Source organism: Protopterus annectens, chromosome 12.part0, assembly GCF_019279795.1.
Source record: "Protopterus annectens isolate FY-2018-M chromosome 12.part0, PAN1.0, whole genome shotgun sequence".
Lineage (NCBI taxonomy): Eukaryota > Metazoa > Chordata > Ceratodontiformes > Protopteridae > Protopterus > Protopterus annectens.
In genome coordinates this window covers 575,399,269-575,425,426 of record NC_056746.1, presented here as the reverse complement: position 1 = coordinate 575,425,426, position 26,158 = coordinate 575,399,269, and the positions used below count along the sequence as shown (strand labels likewise).

The following is a 26,158-nucleotide window of genomic DNA, read 5'->3' as shown; positions in this document are numbered from 1 at the left end:
GATTAGACATACCGACTGAGGTGTGGAATTGCGTTTTTTATGCACATACAGTAGGGTGGGAAAAGATAGCTCAATTAACAACTTGTATATCCTTCTAGTTTTCACTACATTCCTATTAACTGCAGTTTGTATTATTACACTACCCGATGTCCTTATATTGTGCAGTTGGCTTTTGCTAGATCATTATATACATGAGCTGTATCTTGCATACAAACTGTCCAAGATGCAGATGTTACTGCAACATATTTGGAGAATTGCTCACACACACTACTGCTAAGATGGTACACTGACAGATTTACTTTCATATAATTATCTAGATATGTTCAGGTGAAAGTATCAGTTATATGTTAACAGCTCCCTACATTTCTGGCAGCACACTGACATTTCTGGGGAACACAATACCAAGCTACTCATGTGCCAGATTAAGTTGTACATGCTGGGCATGAACCAACAGTTGAGGGCTGTAAATATGCATAAAAGCTACTGGCACTCCCTTCATCTACATTATATGGGCCTACCCAAGTGTGGGTTGACATTGCTTAATACAACAGTACTATTTGTAGAATGCAACAGTACAACAACATGTCAAAGAAAATGACACAGACGCACTCCAGGAATTATACATTTATTAAAGGAGTATTACACCTTTATTTATTGGGTTAAATGACTTTTTGAAGGCTCTCTCATTTATTTTATATAACAGTACATGCAGAATACTTACTAACCTGCCTCATGATGCAGCCTTTGCAGCCTATCTTCATGGGCTAGCAGGTTCATAGCCCGGTCATCTGCAGCTGTGAAGTAAATGCAGTGATATTGAGAAGTACCTATCCATAGTATAGACAAGCATGACAATTCTTAACTACTTAATACAATGGCTACTTACTCAGTACAGGGGCATTAGGTATCATATGGGATTCCTGGATCCTGTGGTCCAGTTCATCACCCCAATACCGCTTCAGGTCAGAATGATGGTGCCTGACCTGCTCACCAGTCCGAGGAACACCAGTGGCACAGGTGAGATCACGGGCAAGACAGTTCCAGGCCTCCATTTTATATTGGGTACCCTGGTACTGGCCCTGCAGGAGTCTTTTCTCATGTTTGTGGACAAGGAGCCAAACCATAATTTTGGACTCCTGGATGCCCCAGCGTTGCTCTCTAAATCGAGTGCCTTCACCCACACCAGCCATGCTGACTGCAGAAGGAAGCTACAACTAGTTATAGCATGTATTCCCACCCGTGGAGATTAAATATGCCACATTTCCCGCACTTATTTGTGATTGGTCAGTTTTGAAAAAGCTCTGCTGTGGGCACGCCTGCTTAGCTGATGTTGGCAATGTTTAAAATCCCTTTGATAGATATGTCTCTGTTGAAATTGCATGTTTTGAAATGCTGTCATGGCTTAGTGGTTAAGTACTGTGACTATAGTGCACAGTATCCTGAGTTCGAGCCCTGTCACTGCTTTTTATTTTTCTGCTGGGCAGACTTGACTGGTTAAGGAACAGCAAAGCAGGTGTGAGCGTGTTTAACTGACATTGCTCGACTTTGCCTGACTTTGCTCAACGTTGCCCAACGTTGCTCAACATTGCCTGACGTTGCCCTACGTTGCGCTTGTTAGTGTGGTGCACAGCTGAGCGCAAAATGCGCTGGTTAGCGCAGTGTGCAGCTACGCGCAATTGTATTTGAATATGCTGAATACTGGTAAAATGTGCTTAGCAGTGCTTCAAATTGCTTAAAATAGGGTACTCATGCCTCAGAATGCATAAACATTTCACCTTCATATATATAATTCATGCACTACTACATTTAACATTTCAATGCCTTTTACAAAACTTATACATAAAAAATGTCAGGAAATATTTTTGTATACAGATTTCCCACAGAAAATGGAACGTGCAGTAGTGGGGCTCGAACCGCGAATGCCTCCTCTTTGTGTGAAGGCTCTAACCACTACGCTATTGCTATGTTGCTTAATTTGCATATATTCTTCGTATTATCCTCTTTTGGTGTCTAAGCTGCTAACTGTAGCTAAGCAATGGGCAAACCCGCACAACTACGGACAGCTACATCGGAAGAAAAAAAAATATTTTTATTTTTTATTTTGTAAGTTGTTTAACATATGGAGGAGTGTAGTGTTACATTGTACACGTGAGCGGACTCGCTCATGTAACTGGAAGTGGCATTTCTTCATTGCAGGGGCGTGGATTTTTGGACTGCTCGGCAGTCCGACACACCCCCTATACTCGTCCACGCTCCATGTAAGCTTTAGAGTTGAGGCAGTGCGCCCTCATTAATATGCATGGCGCGCTACCTTCATACTCTTACACTAGCGCTTCCTTGTAAGACTAATCTAGTCTTACACGGAAGATTAGTAAATCCGGGGGGTTATCTCCCAAAGTATCAACTGATATGGTACATCACTTGTCATCTGTTTTTATTAAAAAAAAAGAAGGGTTTCTTAAACAACTGAGAAACGTTAATGATTTATTCAGAATGTTCAAAGAGTCCAATAAGTCTTCACAAAGTTAGGTCAAGATGGGTTACTATTTACATTATATGTAAGCCAAACAAAGCAACATATAATACAAACATAGAAGTTTCTGTTCCTTTACTTGAACTCAATGAATACTTATCTTGTTCATTTTTCATTGATTTTACTTATAATAATTTAAGTAATTAACTAATTCAACAAGGTACCGTTCATTAGAGTTCAGACTCAAATGTAACAAATTAACATCATATATAATAGCAGTAACAGTAGAGTTTTGAAACAAAAATGCTGTCATGGAAACTAATGCCTTTTTCAGTTAAAGTATGATTTAGAAATGTGATGTATATCTTTGTTAAATAATAGTAGTAAGCTGTTAGTACAAATGTCATCATTATTCCATCTAAATATAGTTAATATCAGTTATGGCAGGTATCACAGCTACGAGTGCTGTTTGATCAATCCTGATGTGCATGGATGCAGCTGTGTCTGGCAGCTAGTACAAATGTCATTATTATTCTGTCTAAACATAGTTAATATCAATTATGAGAGGTATCATAGCTTCAAGTGCTGTTTGATTAAGCCTGACATGGTGTGTGTGGATGCAGCTGTGTCTGGCAGCAGTTGTATGTTGCCATTTTTGTCTCCGGGAAGCTGTGGGTTGTGGCTTGTGATTGAGGTTTACTGATGCTTGCGTATTAGGAAGAGACATTTGGTGTTTTAGCCTGGATCCAGGGGAAGGGGGTGGATAAAACTGTGATTTGGGATATTTTGAAAGAGAACACTTTGTTTATACATCTGCTGAGTGAGAGGTGGGAAAGCTGGAAAAATGTGTCATCTCTTGTTGTGGCAGCCTGTTGGGAGGTTTTTTTTTTTTTTTTTATCTGTATGCTCTCCGTTCTTTTCCTGGATGCTGCCTCGCTGAAAGGGAGGGAATTTAGGCTTGAAGTTTCAGTGAAGTGAAGCTTTGCTTCAGGTGCATTGTGATCCTCTGGTATGTAGTACACAGACACACTAACAGAAACAGACACTCCCAGGTTGCTATGGTAATGGAGACAGAGTGACAATAATGCTTGAAGGCTCTGAGGAGCATCTAAAATGATTCTCGGCAGTGAAGTTTTTGGTTTTAAAAAAAAAAAAAAAAATATATATATATATATATATATATATATATATAAAATAAAAGGGCTGCTTTAAACCACATGTACATATATTGATGGTCTCCCAACACTTCGTTTAGCTCATTAAGTTGATTCTTGATAAAAAAAAAAAATAATAAGTGCAATTTTATATTTAAAATGCATTGTGGTCCAGACAAATTAAGGACTTACATAAGAGTGGAAGTTTGAGTTACTGTGAAAGACTAAGAGCACTTGTTCTTGTGCTGTACCCTTTGCAGTGGTCTGGGGGGGTGAGCTTGCTCGGACATGTTGTGCATATGGGGATAGCTGATTCTAGGGGTGTTTGGGGTTGCTGGGAAGTGCTAGAGAGTCATCAGATTTCCTTCGTTGAAATATCTGTGGGAATGGAGGGTGTGTTGAGTGTTCATTGGCAAAGTGGCCACTGCATGGAGCAGGCTGGTAAAATGGAACAGGACAAATATTGGTTTGGATATTTTAAGAAAAGCCTGGAAACACGCCACATGAACTGGTGAATGGTACTCTGGCAAAACTGGATGGGCATTGTTGCCCATGCTTGAAGTACTGATATGTGTATATGTAAGGATGGAAATATACTTATCAAATAAGAAACTAGAAGGGTCTCAATTTAAAGTCTATGGACTGTATAAACATGCTTGGAAGGAGCTAATAATAAGCTAATAATAAGAATAAGCATTACAGCGTGTGGTCTGTCAGATAACTAAGCAACAGCCAAAAAAAACAAAAGCAACACACACAATAGTTATGTAATGTATGATTTTAGTAAATCTAGACATAAAGTATATAATCATCATATAAGATGAAGCAGTTTGCTGAATTTAGGTATTAAAGACAGGTTTTAATAACATGGACTTGTGTATAATAACACCACTGTCTTAACTTGTCATAAATGACATACACTACATTGAACATCAAGGGGAAGTATGATGATTTTCTTATATAAGTAAATATGCATAACAAGTCATGTAATTCCTTTGACTTGAATTGTAGTTTTTGTAACCCATCTTGACCATATATAATACTTAAGCAGTTACCAAGGTAACTAATGCTTTATACATGACATCAAACTGGCAAAGTTGTTCAAGAGAAACAAAAGAAGCCTGAACTTGAAATGCCACAGAATGTAACAATCATATTCCGAATAAATAGTATTAAACTGACAATAATCACTCAGTTTAACCTTTGCTGATTATACAAAATAGAATGTTGCAATTTAACTACAAACTTTCAGTATATGCCATAAAAAGGCAATTTATAAATATGGAAAGGGAATTTGTAATAATTAATCACAATAAGTGAATTTTGTGTTTTTAACCTATAATTTCACCCATTTTATAATAAGAAATGACAGATATGAAAATCCTTATGTGTAGGAAATGGGGGAAAGAGGGCTGCGCTGATAATTAAAATGCACTAGCTTTCATCAATATTTACATAAAACAAACTTGATGCTTTAAGTAAGTTAGCAACAAACAAAGTGATTACTTAAATGCTGGCAAACTGTGAAATATAACTTCTGATATATCCAGTAAAATGCATTGTATTATAAACATTAGGTTTCCTCCGGGTGCTCTGGTTTCCTTCCACATCCCCAAAGACATGCTGCAAGTGGATTGGACACGCTAAAATTGGCCCTAGGAGTGAGTGTGTGCGTGTGTGTGCCTTCCGAGGAAGGTTGTGCACCGGGCTGGCAACTCGACACCGTTAAACTCCACTGCCAATCATGAGCGGACAAGGTGATCCGCTGTGGCGACCCCTTACCGGGAAAAGCCAAAAGAGAGAGAGAGGGAGAGAGAATACGTTTTGAAAGACTTCATCAATAAGGGTGAATACGCTAAATAACTGTGTGCTATAATCTTTTACTGAGGTTTTATTTATGATGCATCCTACTTTACTATGATTGAATTGCTTGTCATCTATCTTTCATGTAAATATTAATTACTTATACAGCAAGTAGACATTTATATTGTATTAAATTCTGTCTAATCTATAATAGTACTATATCTTTTCAAAATAATATAAATATTGCTTATTCCTATTACAAATATTCCCCATATGATAATTCAATTTAGGGAGCTCAGATGTTGTTAAGATATGTGTGATAATCTGATGGACTTAGGTTTATCCATCAAATTAGGAATGATTTTCATTCCATGGCTAGTGCAGATCTTAGTTTTGTAAACATTTATTCATTTAAATTTGTTATTTCATAAAAAACATTTTTAGTATGTCTGACCAAAACATTACTTTATTGGTAAACACTCAAAGTATAAAACTGATAATTTCCTTTAAAAGCTGAAACATATACTTTATAGTTATCAGAGGAAAATGTTTAATAGTCACAATAAAACAAGAAATACATAGTCTAAATAACCTAAGATGGATTTAACTTTATTATCTTTAAATACCAATGGCTTAAAAATCCTAGCAAGAGATCAAATCTGCTGAAATATTTAAAGCTGAACAAAGCACGTATTGTCTTCCTTCAAGAAACTAATTTCAAAACAAATGACAATTACAAATGGAATCCTAAGGAATATATGATATTGGCGCAATCCACTTATAAGAGAAAGACAAAAGGGGTAACAATTTTATGGAAAACAAATGTGATTAACCCAGAAATAATTTATAAGTATGAAGGCCTTATGGCATTAGTAATAGTTAAATATAACAACAGAATATGGACCCTAGCCAATCTATACTGGTTCCCAGGCATTGGAACAGGAACTGTTAAACACTTGGATTTAATTTCCAATAATTATAAAGGCAACTTAATAGTAGGATGAGATTTTAACTGTATATTTGATTTTTCTGAAACTACAAATAAAAGACCATGGTGTACATCTTCTGTATCAAAAGCTTTAAGCAAGTAGGTCAAATCATTTAATCTTGTAGATACTTTCAAATTTAAAGAAGATAAATCTTTGTTGTTTTCCCATCAAGATCACAGATTTGGTACCCAAACTAGAATAGATAAAATATTTGCTGCCCATGACTTACACTCTAAAATCATTAATTTCTCAATCACTCCCTGCCCCTTTTCAGACCACAATTCATTGATACTAAAACTTCAAAATGGGTACAAACCATTACTCTTTAATTCCAGAATTCCAGCATATATAACTAAAATTAAATAGTTACACCACAGAGATAAATAAAATAATTATATGGGACTCATTAAAAGTTTACATATATGGTAAAAGCCTAACTTGGTATAAAAAAAATCGGAGAATGGGATTCTAAATTATTAGATCTACAATCCAAACTTTTGTCAGTAAAACCTGAAAAAAAATCAAAATCATTTGGAGATGAAAAAGAAAGTAGAAGTATTAAACAATAGATACAACAAAATTGTAACACATAAAACTAGTTTAGCTTTAGAAAAACTAAAAATTAATACTTTGGCGACTTCTCCCAAATATCTACATAATTTATCCACAAGAATCACAATACAATCAAAAGCTAATAACATTAAAAGTATCTTCCATGAAAAGAAAGGGAAAATGTCTCGGATATAGGTGACATTCTTGATGCCTATAGAAATCACTATATGGAACATTTCCAAAAAGAAAATATACATATTGATCAATTAAATCTAGATGAAAAATGTTCTAGTATTAAAAAAATACCAGAAAAATTAAAACTAGATCTGCACTTCGGAATTCACTTTAAGGCCTTTGCCCTCTCTTCCGACTGACAGCACCAAGAGATACTCTTCAGGCCAGACTTATAGCTACTCTAAAGAAAACAGCAAAAAAGTCTCCATTCCACTCCTCCTCCTCCTCCTCCTCCTCCTCCTCAAGCTAGAATGCTTAAAATGGTGGAGGATCTCATCACTTTCATCCGGGGTAATCAGGCCATTCCAGCCAAAAGGAGAAGGGAACCTTCTCCAGACATCCAATCGGATTTAGATTCAGAGGGATCTGACTCCTCTGTTTTTGAAGAGGAAAATCCTCTTACTGCCTGTGAAGACTCAGATGCAGAAGAATCTATTCCTTCTGCATCACCTCCGGAGGACTTTTCCTTTGGGGAAACCCTCCACACCCTCAGGAAACACTTCCAGTGTGAATCAATGGATTTCCCTCAATCCAAGAAAAGACTGAGAGAGTTTCTGGACCTACCCCAGCACAGGCCTCTGGCCATCCTACCCATCTTGGAGGTGGTAGATGATGTTTACAAGGAATCCAGCCTTACCCCTGACACCCTTCCACCTGCCCCTGGAAAACCTGACAGCTACTACAGGGTACCTGACTCACATAAATTCCTCTACAGAAATCCTGTAGCAGATCCAGAGGTGATTACTCATGGAACCTAAGGGAGTTAAGCCTACCTCTGCAAAGAATCCTACTCCCTCAGACAAAGAATCCAGGGCCATGGACAGATGGGGTAAAAAAGTATATACCGCTGCAACTTTAACTGTAATGGCTCTCAACTGTCAGCTCCATATGTTAAAATATCAACAGCACACTTTGAAACTTTTGAAACAGAAAATTTCTGCTTTTCCAGATTTTGCCAACAATAAAGAGATAGCAGAATTAATGTACTCTTCATCTCAGGTGGCAAATCACTCCTTGCACTGTGGATTTGATGCCCTAAAAGCTTCTAGCAGGGCAGTAGTGACAGGATCCGTTAACAGAAGACATGCATGGGTGAAGGAACAACCTCTCCCTGATTATGTCAAAGCTAAAATCATGGATGCACCTCTTGACAAAGACTGCTTGTTCAGACAGAAAACTGAAAAGGTACTTAAAAATATGGAAGGCAAAGCAAAATTGATACAGACTGTTAAATATTTTCTTCAAGTACAACCTCCTAGGTTCAGCAGAAATGTTCCCTCTAAACACAGGTCCTTTCCTGCACCAAATAGGCAGGCACAAGGCAAAACCCATAGGGACAGACACACCAGGAGTCAAACTCAGGGCCAGCAAAGAACAAAACTGTGGTCCCCCTCAAACACTAGAGCAGGGATTTCAAAAGCAAACCTGTATAGAAAAAACTCTTAGTGACTACCTTTGTCATCTCTGCCTGCCCTTCACCACACCAAAAGCTAGGAGGAAGGCTATCTCTATAAAGAGAAAATTGGAACTCTGTAACAAAAGATCAGTGGGTCTTAAAAATCATTGCTCAGGGGTACAAATTCACTTTCCAAGAACTACCACCTCCAAGAGGGTACCCAGACCTACCTCCAAACCAGTGGGCAGAAGAACTAAAACAAGTGCAAAACCTAATATCCCTAGGGGCAGTAGAACCTGTACCTCCAGAACAAGTTGCAAAAGGATTATATTCCAGACTATTCCTTGTTCCCAGGAAAGAGGGGACTTGGCATCCCATCCTGGACCTATCCTTTCTCAATACCTTCCTGGTAATCCCAAAATTCAAAATGCTTACCTTACAGTAGCTTCTGCCAGGGCTGCCAAACAAAGCTTGGATGGTCACCTTAGACCTAAAGGATGCTTACCTGCACATCCCAGTAAGGGAATCATGCAGAAAATTCCTATGCTTCAGAGCAGGGTCACTACACTTTCAGTTCTCTGCTTTGCCCTTTGGCTTATCTACTGCTCCCAGAGTATTCACCAAATGTCTAGCTCTTGCCATTGACTTTTTCAGGCAAAACAATGTACAGATTTACCCTTACCTGGATGACTGTCTCATCCAGGCAGACTGCAAGGAACTGCTCCTGTAGCACCTCTCATTTGTAAAAACCCTACTCACTTCTCTGGGGTTCACTATCAATGAAAGGAAATCAAAACAAACACCTACCAGAAAAATCATATTTCTGGGAGCATTACTGGACAGAGAACAGCAAATGGTCTTTCTGTCCCCAGAAAAACAAAGTTTCCTACCTAAATATGTCACTTCTCTGGCCTCCCTAACCCAGCTTTCTGCCAGGAAGTTCCTATAAGCTCTAGGGTACATGGCCTCATGCATCTTCCTGGTACCTCTGGCCAGATTACACATGAGAAAAATTTAGTGGTACCTAAAGAACCTAAGGTGTCAACACTCACAACCTCTGGACAACTCCCTGCTTGTGATCCCTTGTATAAGATCTGAGTTTCTCTGGTGGGCCCAGGCCTCTGCTCTGAACAAGGGACTTCCATTCACCCTCCTTCCATCAGACCAGACCATAACTACAGATGCTTTGGACATAGCCTGGGGTGCCTACCTAGAAGGCAGATGCACCCAAGGTCTCTGGGATGCACAAATACTACCCTTACACATCAACCAAAAGGAAATGATAGCATACAAAACTCTCTGGCATCCTTCAAACCCTACCTCAAACCAGGGGTTCTTCTCATAAAAACAGACAGAACCACAGTCAATGTGGTACATCAGCAAACAGGGAGGGACTCAATCTTACCCCCTGTGCAGACTAGCCATGAACCTGTGGTTAGCAGCCTCATCCATGGGGCTACATCTTATAGCCCAATACCTACCAGGCATCAACAACACCCTGGCAGACCACCTAAGCAGAAACCTGCTGGACCCACATGAATGGCAAATCCACAGAGACATTTTTCTGCAAATTACCCACACGGGGGACCCCCCCAGGTGGACCTCTTTGCCTCCCATTTAAATCACCGGGTACAGAAATTCTGCACCAGGGAGTACCATCACCTGGCCTGGACGGCGATACCCTGACCTTTCCTTGGAATACCCTCTTTGTGTATGCATTCCCACCTCTACCTCTCATTCCAAAAGTATTAATCAAGATAAGGGAGGAAAAACCAAGAGCAATACTCATTGCCCCAGATTGGGGCAGACAGCATTGGTATCCACTGCTGCACAGCCTATCTCACCAGCCCCCCTGGCAGCTACCTCTGATACCTCACTTGCTATCCTGGGGAGGGGACAATGCTGCACCCAGACCTTCAGACACTCAAGCTCTCAGCATGGCTTATTCTACCAAAACCAACAAGGAATCTATGCTAAGCAAGCAAGTCCCTCACATCATTACAGAAGCCAGAAGGCCCAGCACCAGAAAATTTTACTCTGGAAAATGGAAAAGATTCTGCTCCTGGAGCCCGTCCAAGGGAGTAGACATACATCCGCCCTCCATTCCTCTTATTCTGGATTATCTTGCTGAGCTTCTTAATAAGGTTCTCTCCTTCTCCTCCGTAAAGATCCATGCCTCTGCCATCTTGGCACACTTTCATACAAAACAGCCATTATTCTCCCACTCTCTTATCAAACAATTCTCTAGAGGAGCCTCCAATATTAGGCCTCCCAGAAGACAGCCCACCCCAGCCTGGGACCTGAACTATGTTTTAGAAAAGCTTACTTTGCCTCCCTTTGAGCCTGCAGCATCCTCAGGTCTAAAGTACCTCTCTTGAAAGGCTGCCTTTCTCCTGGCTATTACTTCAGCCAGGAGAGTGTCAGAGCTTCAAGCCTTAATGGCTATTGAGCCATTTATTATCTTCCATGCAGACAGGGTCTCCCTGAGAACCAATCCCTCCTTCATGCCAAAGGTGGTTTTGGATATTACCCTCAACCAGGCTATCCACCTGCCCACCTTCTTCCCTAACCCTCAGAACAAGAGGGAAAGGATACTGCATTCTTTGGTTGTGCACAGGCAACTCAGATTTTATCTGGATCATACAAAGACTTTCAGGAAAACTGACCAGCTCTTGGTCAGCTTTAAAACAGGGGCACAGGGGAAACCAATATCCAAACAGACCATTTCCAAATGGATAGCACACTGCATCCAATTTTGCTACTTCTTGCATGGAAAACCACTACCTAGGACCATCAGAACCCATTCCACTAGGGCAACCCCTTCTTCCACTGCATTCCTTAGAGGGGTACCCACGAAGGACATCCTGGAAGCTGCCACATGGACTTCACTCCACACATTCACCAAACATTACCGTTTGAACCTATTTTCAAAAGCTAGGGCTGGATTTGCCTCTGCAGTTCTGCAAGGCATGCTCACCCAATCTTAAGTTTCTATTAATCTTCTACCCTTCTCCTCAGCTTTGGGAATCTTCCCAATGGTTAGGACTGCAGCAGTGAAACATGGAGAACATAGTACAGTTGTGTACACTTTCCATAAATGTAGACATTCACGTGTATTCACTTCTGCAGTCATGCTTTCCCTCCCTCCTTCCCCCTGATATCTGCTTTCCTTGCAGACACACATATTTCTATGGGGGACTCTGACCCCAGGACTACTAATAATTATTAAAATTGGACTTCTTTGGCTGGTTAAGGCAAGAAAAACTGAGGTAATGGCATCGCCTACTCTCCTTTATAGCTCGGATGACCTGACATCACCCAGCAAGCGACAGCAGCCGACACACAAAACCTTGACTCTGGTATTCGGACCAACTGAGGGCTACCACAGCATGGATAACCCCAATGGTTAGGACTGCAGCAGTTAACACAATCGAACATCTACATTTATGGTAAGTGTACACGACTGTACTTTGTCAGGATAAAGGAAAGCTTGGTTTCACTGCAAATCATGCAGCTGCAAAAAAATGAATACTTGTTTAAAAAACAAACAAACACACAAAAAAATTAGTTCTATGTTTTCTTAGTGCCACTTCTAATTTAGAATATATGTAGGGGTGGACTATATATATTTTTTTATTTTTGATTTGTGAAGGTTCAAATCATTACAAATTATTGCTCTGTATCACTATTGTATGGCGTTATTCCATATCTGAAGGTCAGGTTATGTTGAATTTCTGTGGTTTGCATCCTGCACTTACAGATTCGGACTTGCATACTTCAGCCATTAGAAGTAAAAGCCAGCCATTCAGACCAAAGCTTAAATGCATGCTATAAAGATGTGAGCAGATACCTCTCAAACTCGTAGTGCAAGAAATCTGAGCAAAGTCTAAAATAATTGGGGGGGGGGGCAAAAGCCCAAAAATAGGGACAGATTTTAAATATTACTCTTATAAATATTAGTGATACATCGATCATTACTTCCCCTTTCTGTTACTAGGAACAGCAACAACAAAAAAAACATTAATTTGTCTGTACAATACTGACCTTCCATCTCTTTTTTAAATACAAAGTAGTTGTTTACCAGAAACTCATCCACAATGTAAAACTTACCCCATAAGCACAAAATTTGATACCAAATCACGATTTTGCTTCTTTAACATCTCAATATGTGGCAACATTCACCCTAATCCAGGCCCACTTAACCTATTCAGTACTGTAGATGGTAAAACATCACCCTTAATGTCCCACTCATCAGATAAATATTATCAAGCAAAACAATATCCTGTTTCAAACCATCCACATATGCCAAACTTACAGCCTCTGTTTACTCAACTAAATGCACTTCCTTTGTTCGGTCCCTCTGTAGTGCCCACAGAACCCATAGCAACCTCTCATTTTTACCCTCCCATATGTAAAGGTCTACCAAAAATTAAATCTCATTACTTTAAATCTATGTAGTATATGCAGTAAACTCACTGAACTACCTGCCAGGGTCTCTGTCCGTACACAGACATCTTATCAGTCATTGAAATCTGACTTAAACCCTGTGTTAAAGATACAGAACTCCTTCCTCTTCACTATAATATAATTAAAGCCAATCGAGCCTAAATGAAAGCAGGTGGCATAGCTGTCCTCTATCCCAACACCTATTCTATTGTCAAATACTCAGAACCTATTCCAGAATTCCATAATGCTGAAATACTCTCCAACTTCCTTAATTTGAATAAGGGAAAAAGTATATGCATTGTCGTGCTGTATATATCCTAAGGTGGTAATATTCCCATACTGGAAGATATTCTCTCCTGGTTGTATAATACCACTTCAGATGAAACCATCTAACTAGGCAACATCAGTATAGATTGGTGGAACCTAATCATTAACAGCCCAGCCTCCGGTATAAACTTATTTGAGTTCACACAGCTCACTTACAGCCCCCTTAGATACAATAAGTCATATCATAAAGTTACTGTTCTGAACTGAATATTGGTTTCAGATCCTGGTAAATATTTTAATGCTGGTACACTTCCCAGTGCTGTAGTGACTGCCTCTCAGCATATGCCCTCAGGACTATTAACCCACCTGGCCAAGTTACATCAGTATAAAACTACACACAGTCTGTCAAAATTCAACCAACAGACATTTATTGACACTTTAAAAGCCATCATCTGGACTGTACTATAAAATTATTATGTTATTCACTTCAGCACCTTACTTATAAACACACTAAATAGCCTTGCTCTTCTCCATAACAGAAGAATGAAAACTACCCACTCCTGTTGGCTTTCAGGCAGACTAAGAACCTAAAGCACAGTAGAGACAGAACATGGAAAGTCTGGTAAAATAACATAACAACTAATAACCTTCAAATACATGGGCAACTCCTTAACCAGGTTAAAAAAAAGTTAGCCTTGACAAGAAACAATACAATACATTCCTCCAAACCGACCACAAATATGATCCAAAAAAATTCCGATCTTCAGTTAATTCCCTGCTGAACTCAGGTACAAAAAAGAACCCAGCCCATCCCCAAGTAATACTCCACTGTAAACTGCAACAGTTTTCAGTACTTCATTGAAAGCATTGCTGCCTCAACCAAAGACGTATCTACCTTCACCAAACCTTTGCTTCAGGTAACCATAAATTCCACACCTCCTAATGCCCCCCCCCGCCCACTTACTGATCTAGACCAATTTAAAGCACTACTCACCCATCCTTTACTCTAACCCCTATACCCACCAAAATAAAAATAATAATAAAAAAAAAAATGCTTCTTAAACTGAAACCACGCTCCACCTCCACCAACAACCTACTGTCACAATATTTAAGGCTACCCACTGGCACCATAGCTGACTCAGTAAGCATGTTTGTCAGTTAATCTTTACAGAAGAGTTGTTCTCCCAGCTGGAAAATAGCTCACATCATCCCCCTGCATATAAGAAATAGAGGTAATCCAGAAAGCTTGAGTCAGGTCTGGTATCCCATCTGTGACCCAGAGTGTGATCGGACTAGCAAGAAACAGAGTACAAAGGATTTGCCCAGATTAGTTGTAATCAGAACAAAAATACAGTCCATCTACCAACTACCTGAAATTTCAAAAGGCTCCTTCATTCCTCCCACAAAGAAGGTATCAGAGAGAGAGAGTCTTCTAGATGTGGTAGCTAAAGTGATTTTATCTGGACTAATCTTTTGTAGTCTGTTTTCCCCTACTTACAGGGGTTAAATCAAATGAAGTATCAAATTTCTTGCCCATTGCAATACTGTCCACTCTTTCTAAACTCTTAGATATATTTATCTGAAAAACAACTTCTCCAGTATCTCTTTCAAAACCAATACTTTACTTCAACTCAGCATGGTTTTTGATCAACACACAGCACAGCCTTTACACTTCTGTCCTTTGTAGAGACTGTAACTAAAGCAAGAGACTTAGGCAGTCTTGTCTCCATTTTATTCCTTAACCTCTCTGAAATCTATAATACAGTCTCTCACTTTAAACTCAAACTACAACTGTCGTCCTTTGGTCTATCACCTCACACCATCACTTGGTTCAGTAGCTACCTGTTTAATAGACAAGAGTGTGTAAAATGGCAAGTGTGTCTCCACATTTACCAATCTTGCAGGAGTCCTCCAAGGTTCCATTCTCGGCCCTCACCTTTCCAATGTTTTCATCAATAACCTGCACACTATCTTTTGCCAAGCCTCAATAAACCAGTATAGTGTAGACCCAATGCTTATATACACATCTAATAACCTGTCACATGTCTCTCTACAAATAATGCAAGAAGTGTTCTCTTCCACTAAGACTTGGCTCACCATTGCCAACCTTCTCTTAAACCCTAATAAAACCAAGCTGCTCATCTTCACCTTAAATATTCACAGTCAAAATACTACCTGTATCTTTTCCCTTAATAACACATAAATTGAAGGTATCTCACATACAAAATTACTAGGTATGATAATAGATGTCAAACTCAAATTCAGTCTTCACATTTACAATAATGCCAAAAACACCAACAACTAGGAATGCTTTATAGGGGAAAAACATTTGCTAAACACAGCTACCAGGGTTACCCTTGCTGGCACTCTACTCTTACCGTCTGTCCTTTATGGAACCTCAGTTCTGACTGACTTACAAACTTCCCTAAAGACAAAAACTGAAATATGCTATAACAAAAGTTGCCTCAAATGCTCCCAACTCACACACCACTGTTTACCACTTAAAACTCTAAAATGGCTTGAACTTCTTAATCACTTAACCTATGTGCAACTACTTACAATATATAAAGTTGTACATAAGCTATCAGCCTTTCCTGCCCTGAAATCCCTTCAACATAGCTACCACCCAAACAGATTTCTCTGGTCAGAAGACAAACTACTCTTCTCTATTTCTAAGCCTAATAAAAGTGCAGGATAAATCGTCTCTACTCCTGTCTCATAGCTAAAACTCGGAACTCATTACCTTTGGCCTCAGAAGAATAACTTTCATGTTTTTAAACATACTCTAAAAAAACTTCCTTTTTAACTTCTGTTTCTCCTCTTGTTCCAACTATTATCCTCTCCATCTCTATTCTGTCTTTCTTGTCTGACTTTCTTATGACAGTTATTTTGCTATATAATCTAATTCTTCCTGAAGTTGAATTACTTTTTGATCTTTCATGTATCTGTGTAATAATTACTCTGAAGTTTTACCACATTTCTGTTATATGCTGTTACTCTACTGCACATCCAGAATTTTTATGTATTGTCAGCAGATATGCTTTGTAACATCTTCTGTCCATCTCCTTTATTTCAAACTCGCTATTCATAAAGAAAATGTTTTTGCTACTGTATAATATTTGTAAACAAAAATGTTTTATTATAGTATTACAGCAAAAGGCAGTAGCAGCAATGAGGATAAATGGTCCAACCTGAAAAAAAAACAATTGAAAATTCAGAAAGTAACACGTGAAGAACCAATCAACAGCAAGGAATACCAACATAAAAACTGATTTATTGTGAGCGCTTTCGCAGCCAAGTAAGCTGCTTCATCTGACAAAGTCAAAAGGAAATGCATCATATTTAAGTATCGAATAACCATTAAAATGAAGAATACAATTAAACAATTAAATATTTAAATCTCCTGTTAAAACATCCTATCCTACAACTAGTGGTGGATTCAACTTACTCAAATCTGTGTAAACCATCAGACTAACACTCCAATTAGCATTGAAAAATACACAAATAGATAAAAATAAATAAAAATATAAAACATTTACATAAGTAAAGGCATGAAATCTATCTAGAAACCTGATTAGCCTGTAATATTGCTTTGACGAAAATCTTACCATTCAGGCCTCTTCCCCCTAGTGGCTCTCATCCTAATAATCCGTTTCAGTTCAGAGTATTCTGTCCTGTTCCTAACACCCCCCCCCCACCACGTTCACTAGGATGAATGATTTCAACTGCCATGAATTTAAAAGAATGTGTAGGACCATATTCCATAGCATGCCTAGCAAGTGTATTGGTGTTTATGGCATTTCTTATATTGTACACATGTTCTGTTATACAGTCTTTAAACCTCCTATCATATTATAGTATTACGTTTAATGTAATATGTCTATATGAGTTTGTAATGTAAAATGACTTTTGAAAAATATTGTAATATTTAATATTTGAAGACTGTTTTTTGATATAACCTGGAACTTTTCTCCCCGGGCCTCCACTAAAAATGGGTACCCAATAGACCCAGTTAAACTTTTCTGGTAAACAAAACAACAAAACATAAATAATAAATAAATGTAGAAAGTTGCTAGAATAACAAGAATTTGAGTTAACATGCATTTTCTGAAGGATGCGAAGTATGGAACTCAAATATATGCTATTATTTGCTGACTTCAAGTCTTTGTGATTTTCTAGAAAACAACACATTTTTATGAGGGATGGTCAATTTTCTTGTGGACAGTCCGTGGTAGTTTTAGCAAGCTAGCAAACATTTTCTTGTAACAGAATATTAAACTTTTTACTTTCATTTGTTTGCCAGGTATTCAAAAAGACATTGTGCTTTGTCTTGTAACAGTAGTCTAGTTAGAGTCATGTTTTGCTAGAATTTAAAATGTATCTTATGTGCATGCATGCATGTAGATGTAAAGCAGTTGTGACTATTTTCTTATTTTCTTTCCCTTATGAAAGGACAGTTGTGTGGCTGGCTGTGTAGCACTTCCATTTATTATGATGTCACTCAAAATGATACGAATCATGCGTGACAAAGGACTGCCCATTGTGGAGACTTGGTGTTCAGCAGGTGACCACGGTCAGGCAGACTTGAAGGTTTAATAAAACACCACAAGTCGCATGTTATATGATCAACAGGCTTTAGATTCTTTCACAGGTGCATTATGTTCCTCAGTAGTGTAACTAGGTTTAAAAACACTAGAGAATAAACAATATTAGGTATTCATAATATTCTGTGCATCTCTTTGCTTCCCTCATCACCAGGATAGACTTATCAGGTGACACTAGACTTCAGGCTGGGTGTTAAGGGTGTGCACAGTGCAATGTTTTGCTTGTGGTAATTTTACAGAGCAGTTCACTAGGCAGTAAGAGCAGGTGACCACAACTCCAGATATGTGCAGCAACGCTACTGTCTATAGTCCAAGCCACACTTTATGTAGTGGCTGATACAAACCAGTGCAGAAAATTCATTTGGTTTCAGTACATGCTTAGTGTGTTTTGGGTAAGTGCAAGATACTTTTACCCAGTATTATATTTATATATCTATATATCTATATATATATATATATATATCTATATATCTATATATCTATATCTATATATATATATATATATATATATATATATATATATCTATATGTATATATATATATATATATATATATATATCTATGTATACACACACATACACACCCACACCCACATATATATATATATATATATATATATATATATATGTTTGCCAGTCAGTTAAACTGTCAAGTAAATAAGCAGCCAAAAAGTAAATCCTCTGCAATAAACTGCTCGGTTCTAAAAATTCAATAGAAAAATAACAAAAAACACAGCAAGTGGATAAAACAAGCCAAGCCAAGACTTGAATATTAAAGTCTTGGCATGTTTTATCCACTAGCTTTTTTTCTGCTGCGTTTTTTGCTGTTTTTCTGTCAAGTAAATAAATTTAATCTGAGCATTCATTAGTTAATTAATGCAAACACATTAATACAATTACACCTGTGGTTCTAAGCCATTTAACTGAAGAATATTACATCAAGCATTACTGTTGACCATTTTTATGTCGAAGTCTGCATTGGAAATAAGTATTTTTGTGTCGTGGACAAGTATCCCTCCCCCCTTGCAGGAAACTTCACTCCACACACCCTACTGTACTTATTTTATCTCTAGTGTGAGTAGAGTTTTCCTTCTTTAGTTATTACATTTGTTAATTGTGGTGACACCCTGATCTAGCTATACCAATCTAAGTCATTGCATTGAAGCAGTGTACAAAAATTTAATACACAAAAGTCTGATGCTACATATTTTAAGTACAAAGCTTAATTTCAGTTACAAGACATACTTGACTACAGAATATTGTTTCTATAGTAAATACTGATTTATGTATACAAGAGGGAGCAATTGCTCAAAAAAATCAATTGAGGGTGCCATTCATACTTGTGCCTTTCAGCCAAATAACCTATACTTGTGTACGGGTACACCAGTAAAACCGTTGTTTGTCTTTTCACCTTTTCCCGGTTAGGGGTCACCACAGCGGAACTCCTATCTGCTAATGATTGGCAGTAGATTTTTATGGTGCCGAGTTGCCAGCCTGACGCCCAACCTTTAGCGAAGGTATGCCCATTCATGCATGTCTTTCGAACGCCACTTGACCGCGGGGAGGACATGCAGACTCCATACAAAAGGCACTCCAGCCAAGAATCGAACAGGAGAACCTCTTGCTGTGAGGCAACAACTCTACCGCTACACCACAGTGGCTATAAGGATGCACCAGTAAAACTAAGTAAGCAAATTACCTTATAAAAGTATGTGTATACATTACATTAATTCAGAAAATTGATTACCCTAAAACTATGCCTTTCCATTGTTCTAATTAATGCACATGCAGTGTCATAATATAAACAGCAAGTGACAGAATAGCACACAAAGTTGTCTGGTTATGAATTGATTTATGTAAGTCTGATTTTAAAGAAAAGGTTTAACATTAGACATAAGCAATATCTAATAATTCGGTTCCTTTTTAGGAATAAATTCAACTAAAATGTTGGTATGACTCAATGCTGAATCTATGCCATTGCTTTTCCTTTTTAACAATACTATATCTTCGCCCCTGTTGAACCAGATTCTGAACTATTGTGTCCAATGTTTGTATAGGGAGTGGTTCCAGTCTGTTTTCCTGTTTAAGTATTATTATTCTTGCATTTATTGCACTTGTAATACTGCTTGCCCTGGTTAACTGTTTCAAGTACTTTAACTGAATTAACATGGTTGCATGATGTACACTAACCACAGAAGTTGCTTTGTTTTACTTTCTGATATTCAGATATCTTTTGCCCAAACTTGTTTTTCTGTGCAGTGGCAGAGCCCAGTGCACTGCTATTTCCAAAGGTAATATGGGACACTGCTCCAAATGCTATTTCTAAATTATTTCTTAAACTTCTTATTACCAGTGTGTGGTTCAGCAATTTTTTGATGCAGGAATGTGATTTAGGGAGTTTGTCTAGGTGTAGTAGCTGCCAACTGAACTTTTTTAAGTTCTTAGAAACCTGCTGTTCATATCTGTTATATGCTAGTCATAGGTTCATAGAGGTTCATAGATTAATACTAGGCTAACTGCCCTTGTGTGCCATTTTAAGCCTAGCCAATTATCCCATGTGAGAATCAAACCCTGCCCCTTGTGTCTGTAAGGTAAACACCTTAAGCATTATGCCACCCTCCAAGAATGTTCATGTGAATATGTTTCCTGTAGCTTTGTAAGTTGTGATATGGATTACAAAGCATGGTCTAAGAATTCATAATGTTGTCTCAGGGTTCATATGTAGGAACACTGGGGAAGTGTGGCTTGTTGCAGCTACAGAACAGATATTGTAGCTAGGCAAACACATTACTGTCTGACATGAGATTACTGACTGAGGACTGAACAATTAACAAACGGACTTCTGAAGGAGTTTGTCTGATAAACTGTTAGGTATTTGGACTAGACAGGAGAAGTATACTTCTCAACTCTCCAGATTTTTGCAGAATTCCCAGATTTACCCCTCATATTTTGTCCTGACCCACATAAAGGTTGTGGTTTTCTGGCAAATTATTGAGGATTTAAGTCACTAAATAATGACATACATTTGAGTTTTAGACTTCAAGTTTTTCAGAAAATGCATGCTAATGCGAAATCTGCTTTCTCTCAATGTTCCAAGTTTGTAAGAGCAATATGTAAAAATCTGTCCCTAATTTTGGGCTTTCGTTCTCCCATTATTTTTGGCTTTGTTCAGGTTTCCTGTGCATATAATTTGAGATGTATGAGGAGGGTGGTACCTCTTAGCTTAAAATGATTTAGAAACTAGCAAAACACTCCTGTCACTTTCATGGCCAGTTGCCAGATGGGCCATGCAACCCCTGGAAATTAAAACTGTTGGAACTTACCCTCCAAAATATCATAGTTGTTGCTGTGCTTCATTGTCTGAGCAAGTTTTTTCATTGTCAGGGTCATTGTCAGCTCACGTTGCATTGACTGGATCATGTAGCACTGTTAGAAAGTACATAAAACTTTTATATAACTGCTATATAAAAGTCTAATTTTAATGTTTCAGGGTTGGACATATGCTATGGATTTTCCAGCAACTTATACGAAAGATAAGAAATGGAATTCTTGTGTCCGACGAAGGCGATGGATCAGATACAGACGGTACAGATCCCGAGACGTGTGGGCTAAGGTAATTTCTAATCATTAATGTAAATGTGTTACAATCCTGAGTAGTCTTGCTGTTTTCCATGCATTTATTAAAACATATTAAGATTAACTACTTTTTTTAGTTGCTTTTTCTGTAACACATTTGCAACATCTAGCAATTTTGAAGACAGTTTAAAAGCTGTCTTCTTTCATTCACTTCTTTTGCATTGGAGGAACTATGGCATACATTTATATAGGCACTTATTTATATTTATAAATTTATGTATACACTCAATAACATAAAAAAAGATTAATAGCCATTAATGGGGTTGGAGAAAACACTTTGACTAATTATCACAAGGGGTGGTGGATAAACACAACTAATTACTACAAGGGCTGATGGAGAAACCACAGTGACTCACAGCCAAAATGTGTGGGGAATGGATATAGTCTGACATTTTGAAGTTCAAGAATTTGAAATGTTTTTTGAGACTTGCAGTTCCAAATTCTGTAACTTCAGTGATCCACCCTACCAAACATGTACAAAGTTGAGTTATAACATGATCTGTTTTCTGTGAAATGGAGTTTGCCCCCTGAGCTGTCCCACATTATTATTTTTACTCTTAGGTCATTACGTCCGTAAGGCAGTAGCAAAACTGTTTGTGGAGTTAAATCCTTGCCTTACTCCCACACAGGTTTTATAGCTTTTTATTATAGTCAAAGTATAAGAATTCTAACAACTATATTTCAGTTTCATAATGTTATGAAGCCAGATTAGAACAGGTGTTTGATCACCCTGGCTTCATGACACTTAATAACTGCTGTGAGGGAGAAAGCAGACTGACTATTTCTTGGAGGGAGAAAGCAGACTGACTATTTCTTGGAGGGATAGTAGAGTACCAGTGACAGTTTAAAAAAGACATATCACTGATGGAGGGATAGTTACATAGGATGGATGGCTGTGCCATTGGGCCGATTATATATACAACCAAATCCTGTGTTGTTCCCTCCATCTGTCTTGACAGCTGGGCTATCTGCTTTGAATCTGATCTGAGCCGGCAATATTTTCAGAGCTTCTCAAGAGCTCAAGCTCCCCTCTCCCATAATGCACTGCACAGGCAGCATTTCTTTGATCTCATTAACTGTCCTTCTAGCCAGATGTGATTTTTCCATCTCTCCACTCGAGCAATTTTGGTCAGATAAGTAAAGTTTCTTCACTAACATTTCATTGTTCCTCAGCTACAGTCTTCCTACTTTCTTTTATCAGGGGTTTTCAACTCTTTTAGTCACCCTATTCATACAATTAAAAAAAAAAATTTCCTCTCGCTGTCTCTCTCTCTGTCTGTCTCTATTTTTACAGGGGCCTACCCAAGCCTACCTATCAACCTATTTGTTTCTGTGTACAGAAATTGTCTGTGAGTCTTCTTTCAATTATGGAAAAGGCTTCAGGTTTAAAAAAAAATGACCCAAATGTGGACATAAAATCCCACTTCAGGATCTGCACTTGCAGTGTGTATATTGTTTAGATGTTTAGGACATGATTAGTTAAATGTGACTTGTGATGTATGTTTGACCTTTGGCAAGCAGGCCTTTTTGGATAGAAAAAAAAACAAGCTAAAACTTCAAGAACTTCTCCCCAGCAGAGCAGGCGATTTGGCAGACACTGATTGAAATGCCACCCTCAAAAACTTCTGAGAAGCAGGTTGTTAAAACTTTTGCCAAATACATATCCAGAGAAAAGAAAAAAGACAGGGACAAACCCAAGGATAGAGACAATGTCAGAGATAGGGGTCAAGAGAAAGATAATGGGAAAATGAAAAGATCTTCATACTCCTTGATTCCTTCTGCTCAGTCTTCATAGATTCCAAAATCCCTAAGACATTCTTCATCCTTGGCATCAAACCTTTTGGATCTGTCCCAGCTCTGTCCTCCAGTCCTTCAGTCAATCAGCTCTGACTGTTGTTATCTCGGATTGTTCCAAGAAAAGTATTTCGTCTCCAGGCTCTTGATTTTCAGAAAGAGAGTTTTCTAGGATTATTATCACAAAACCACTTTTTGCAGTGCCTGTTAGGAAAATAAGATCCTCCAGGAGTGTTGTGGACATAGATTAGGACAAAAGAAGATGTTAGCCTTGAGACTTCCAAGATGGCTGCACACTGATCAACAGCTTAAATTCAGCTCTTTTAATGTGAAAACAGAAACTAAGAAACAACAGTCAATGATCTTGTCAGCTTGAGTCAAATTCAGATATTGGCTAGTAAATACATTGCCTGGATGCCTGCAAATAAGAAACTAAGAGAGCCTGAAAAAAATCAACTAGAAAAGGTGAAGAGAAAACACTGACTGGGAAGAATCCTGCAACTGGTCAGCAGAAAGCAATTCAAGCTCCAGCTTTGGTGTAAGGTATGGCTTCAGTAATACAGAGGAAAAATAAGTCAAATGTGCTCAGAGCTGATTAGAATAAATGAAATAGTGAAGGAGTACATCAATGCAGATAAGAAAAGGCTGAAAAAAATGGAAGAAGCTTTAAACAGATATTCAGATGAACTTGATAAAACTGCAAAAAGCAGAGGTCAAAACAAAGAAAAGGCTGGCCGAGTGTAAGACTACTTTTTTAAAACAAATGGTAGAATTAAAGGACAGAGTACATATGGAAAATCTGAGATTTTCTGCTGTACCAGCAAAACTAGAAGGCACAGACCTTATTAATTTTATGAAGGCACAAATAAGCAATTGGACTGGTATTCATAGCAGTAACTGTTAATTGAAGGAGCTCACAGCATGTATGCTCCAAATCTTGCCACGAAAAATAAGCTAATACCTTTATTAGTAAAGATGCAAACCTACCAGCAGAAAGAGTTGAGCTTGACAAAACTGTTTCAAAAGGGCAAAGTATTAAAAGTTGGAGACAGTGAAGTGTTTGTGGAAAATGATTATTCACTCTGCATTAGGCAGAAGAGAACAATCTATTACAGTAATCAGGGACTGTCAAGAGGCAGGTATAAGATTCAAGCTGCTGTATCAAGCCTTCTTCACAATATTTTTCCTGGAGGATCAAAGTCATTTCTGATGCAGAACAGGCTAAGAAGGAAATGCAAAAGTTTGTCCAAGAATTGCACTATCAAGCAGAAGTGGTCTGTACTTCTCATTCTTCTGATAAAGCAGACAGGGAGACTTTGCCAATGAAACCTTTTCCACTTTTCAAAGGAAAATGCTTGAGAGACAGAGAAAAGCGCAGGAGTTAACTAGAAAAATCTGGAGTACCTTGAAATTGAATCAGAATCTGGAGTTAGGAGATGGAGATGAATAGGAAGAAATCCAGCAGCATGGAAGTTATGAGTAAATGTGACTGCAAAGCATCAATTGCATTTGTGAAATATGGCTGATTATGAATAAGGGAAAGAGTGGACTTTTGTTGACTTTGTTAAACTTGTGGGGAACTGTAAAACATTTGTCTTAATGTCTGGAAGGACTCTTGAGTGGAGGGGAAGAAGAAGAAGAAAAAGGTAACTAACTGTAAGTAACACAGTTTCTGTTCTTAACAGTATTTCTATGAGACTTTTCACAATATAAATTCTATATTTTATAGTAAAAAAATTTTAATTGTTCTTGAATGTGATAAAGTTATTAAAGTAAACAGCTGCCTTTTTTCTTCTTCCTCTTCTCTTTCTCCTTTTTTTTGGTATTAAAAACTGTAAGCATTACAGTACAAAATGAGAAGAAAGTTAAGTCAATAAGCTGTAATCTTGGGTTGCTGAGGTGAGAAATGGGGTGTAAAAGTACACAGATCATGATATATGTAGAGCTGATATGTTTTCTCCTACTTTTTCATAAGTGAATATCTAGATGAAGACCTTTGGCTTGATATAATACATTTTAAGTAGAATCAAGAAAATATGAAAACACTGAATATAATGAAAAGTTTTCCTTTAGCAGTAAATGTTTCAGCATGTCTTTCAGGTTGCAGCAGAGGACAATTTTTTTTTCTTTTTTCTTATATTTCCATGGAGACAAGCTGATAATAGGTTCATAGGTAGGTAGTAGGCTATTGGCCCTAGGGCCTATATAAGCCTAGCCAAAAATGTACCCTGGCTTTCGCCACCCAAGAAAATTAATTTCCTGTGCCCCTGTCGAGCAGAGCCACAGAAGTGATCCCTGGGGTGAATTTCCTATTCTTATATAAGCAATAAAAGACAGATCACTGATCTCTTCAAGGCTAAATTATAGAATTATGGAATTATAGCTAAACTCACTAAACTAGGTATAAATCCCTACGTCACAAGATGGGTTGCCAACTGGCTCATTGACAGAACCCACACTGTAAAAGTTGCAGACTCCAAATCTGACTTCAAACTAGTGACAAGTGGAGTACCACAGGGTTTGGTCCTGGGACCTCTCCTGTTTGGTATCTACTTCTCTGAATTACTGGCTAACACAGAAGACCTTTGGCTAATGAAGTTCTCAGATGACTGCAAACTAGGAGCCATAGTTGTGTCCCCAAATGATGTGGACATCCTACAGAAGGGCCTCACTGAGACGGATGCCTGGTGTCAGAGCCATGGCCTCAAGCTCAATGCCAAAAGTGCATTGTCATCCCCTTTGATAAAAACTCTGTACCCATGAGCTACCACATAGGTGGCAGTCTACTTCATGCAGAATGTTTGATAAGAG

The 26,158-nt window shown here is 38.2% G+C and overlaps 1 protein-coding gene across 1 annotated transcript in view; it reads left to right on the top strand.

Annotated features, from left to right (window-relative positions):
* Nucleotides 1–26,158, top strand: part of TECPR1 (tectonin beta-propeller repeat containing 1) — a gene marked incomplete in the record, with an annotated part of 1,181,271 nt that overhangs the window by 103,922 nt on the left and 1,051,191 nt on the right. Inside the window, 1 exon segment of the mRNA XM_044089712.1 lies at nt 21,408–21,530. Within this exon segment, the coding sequence (XP_043945647.1) occupies nt 21,408–21,530 (123 nt within the window).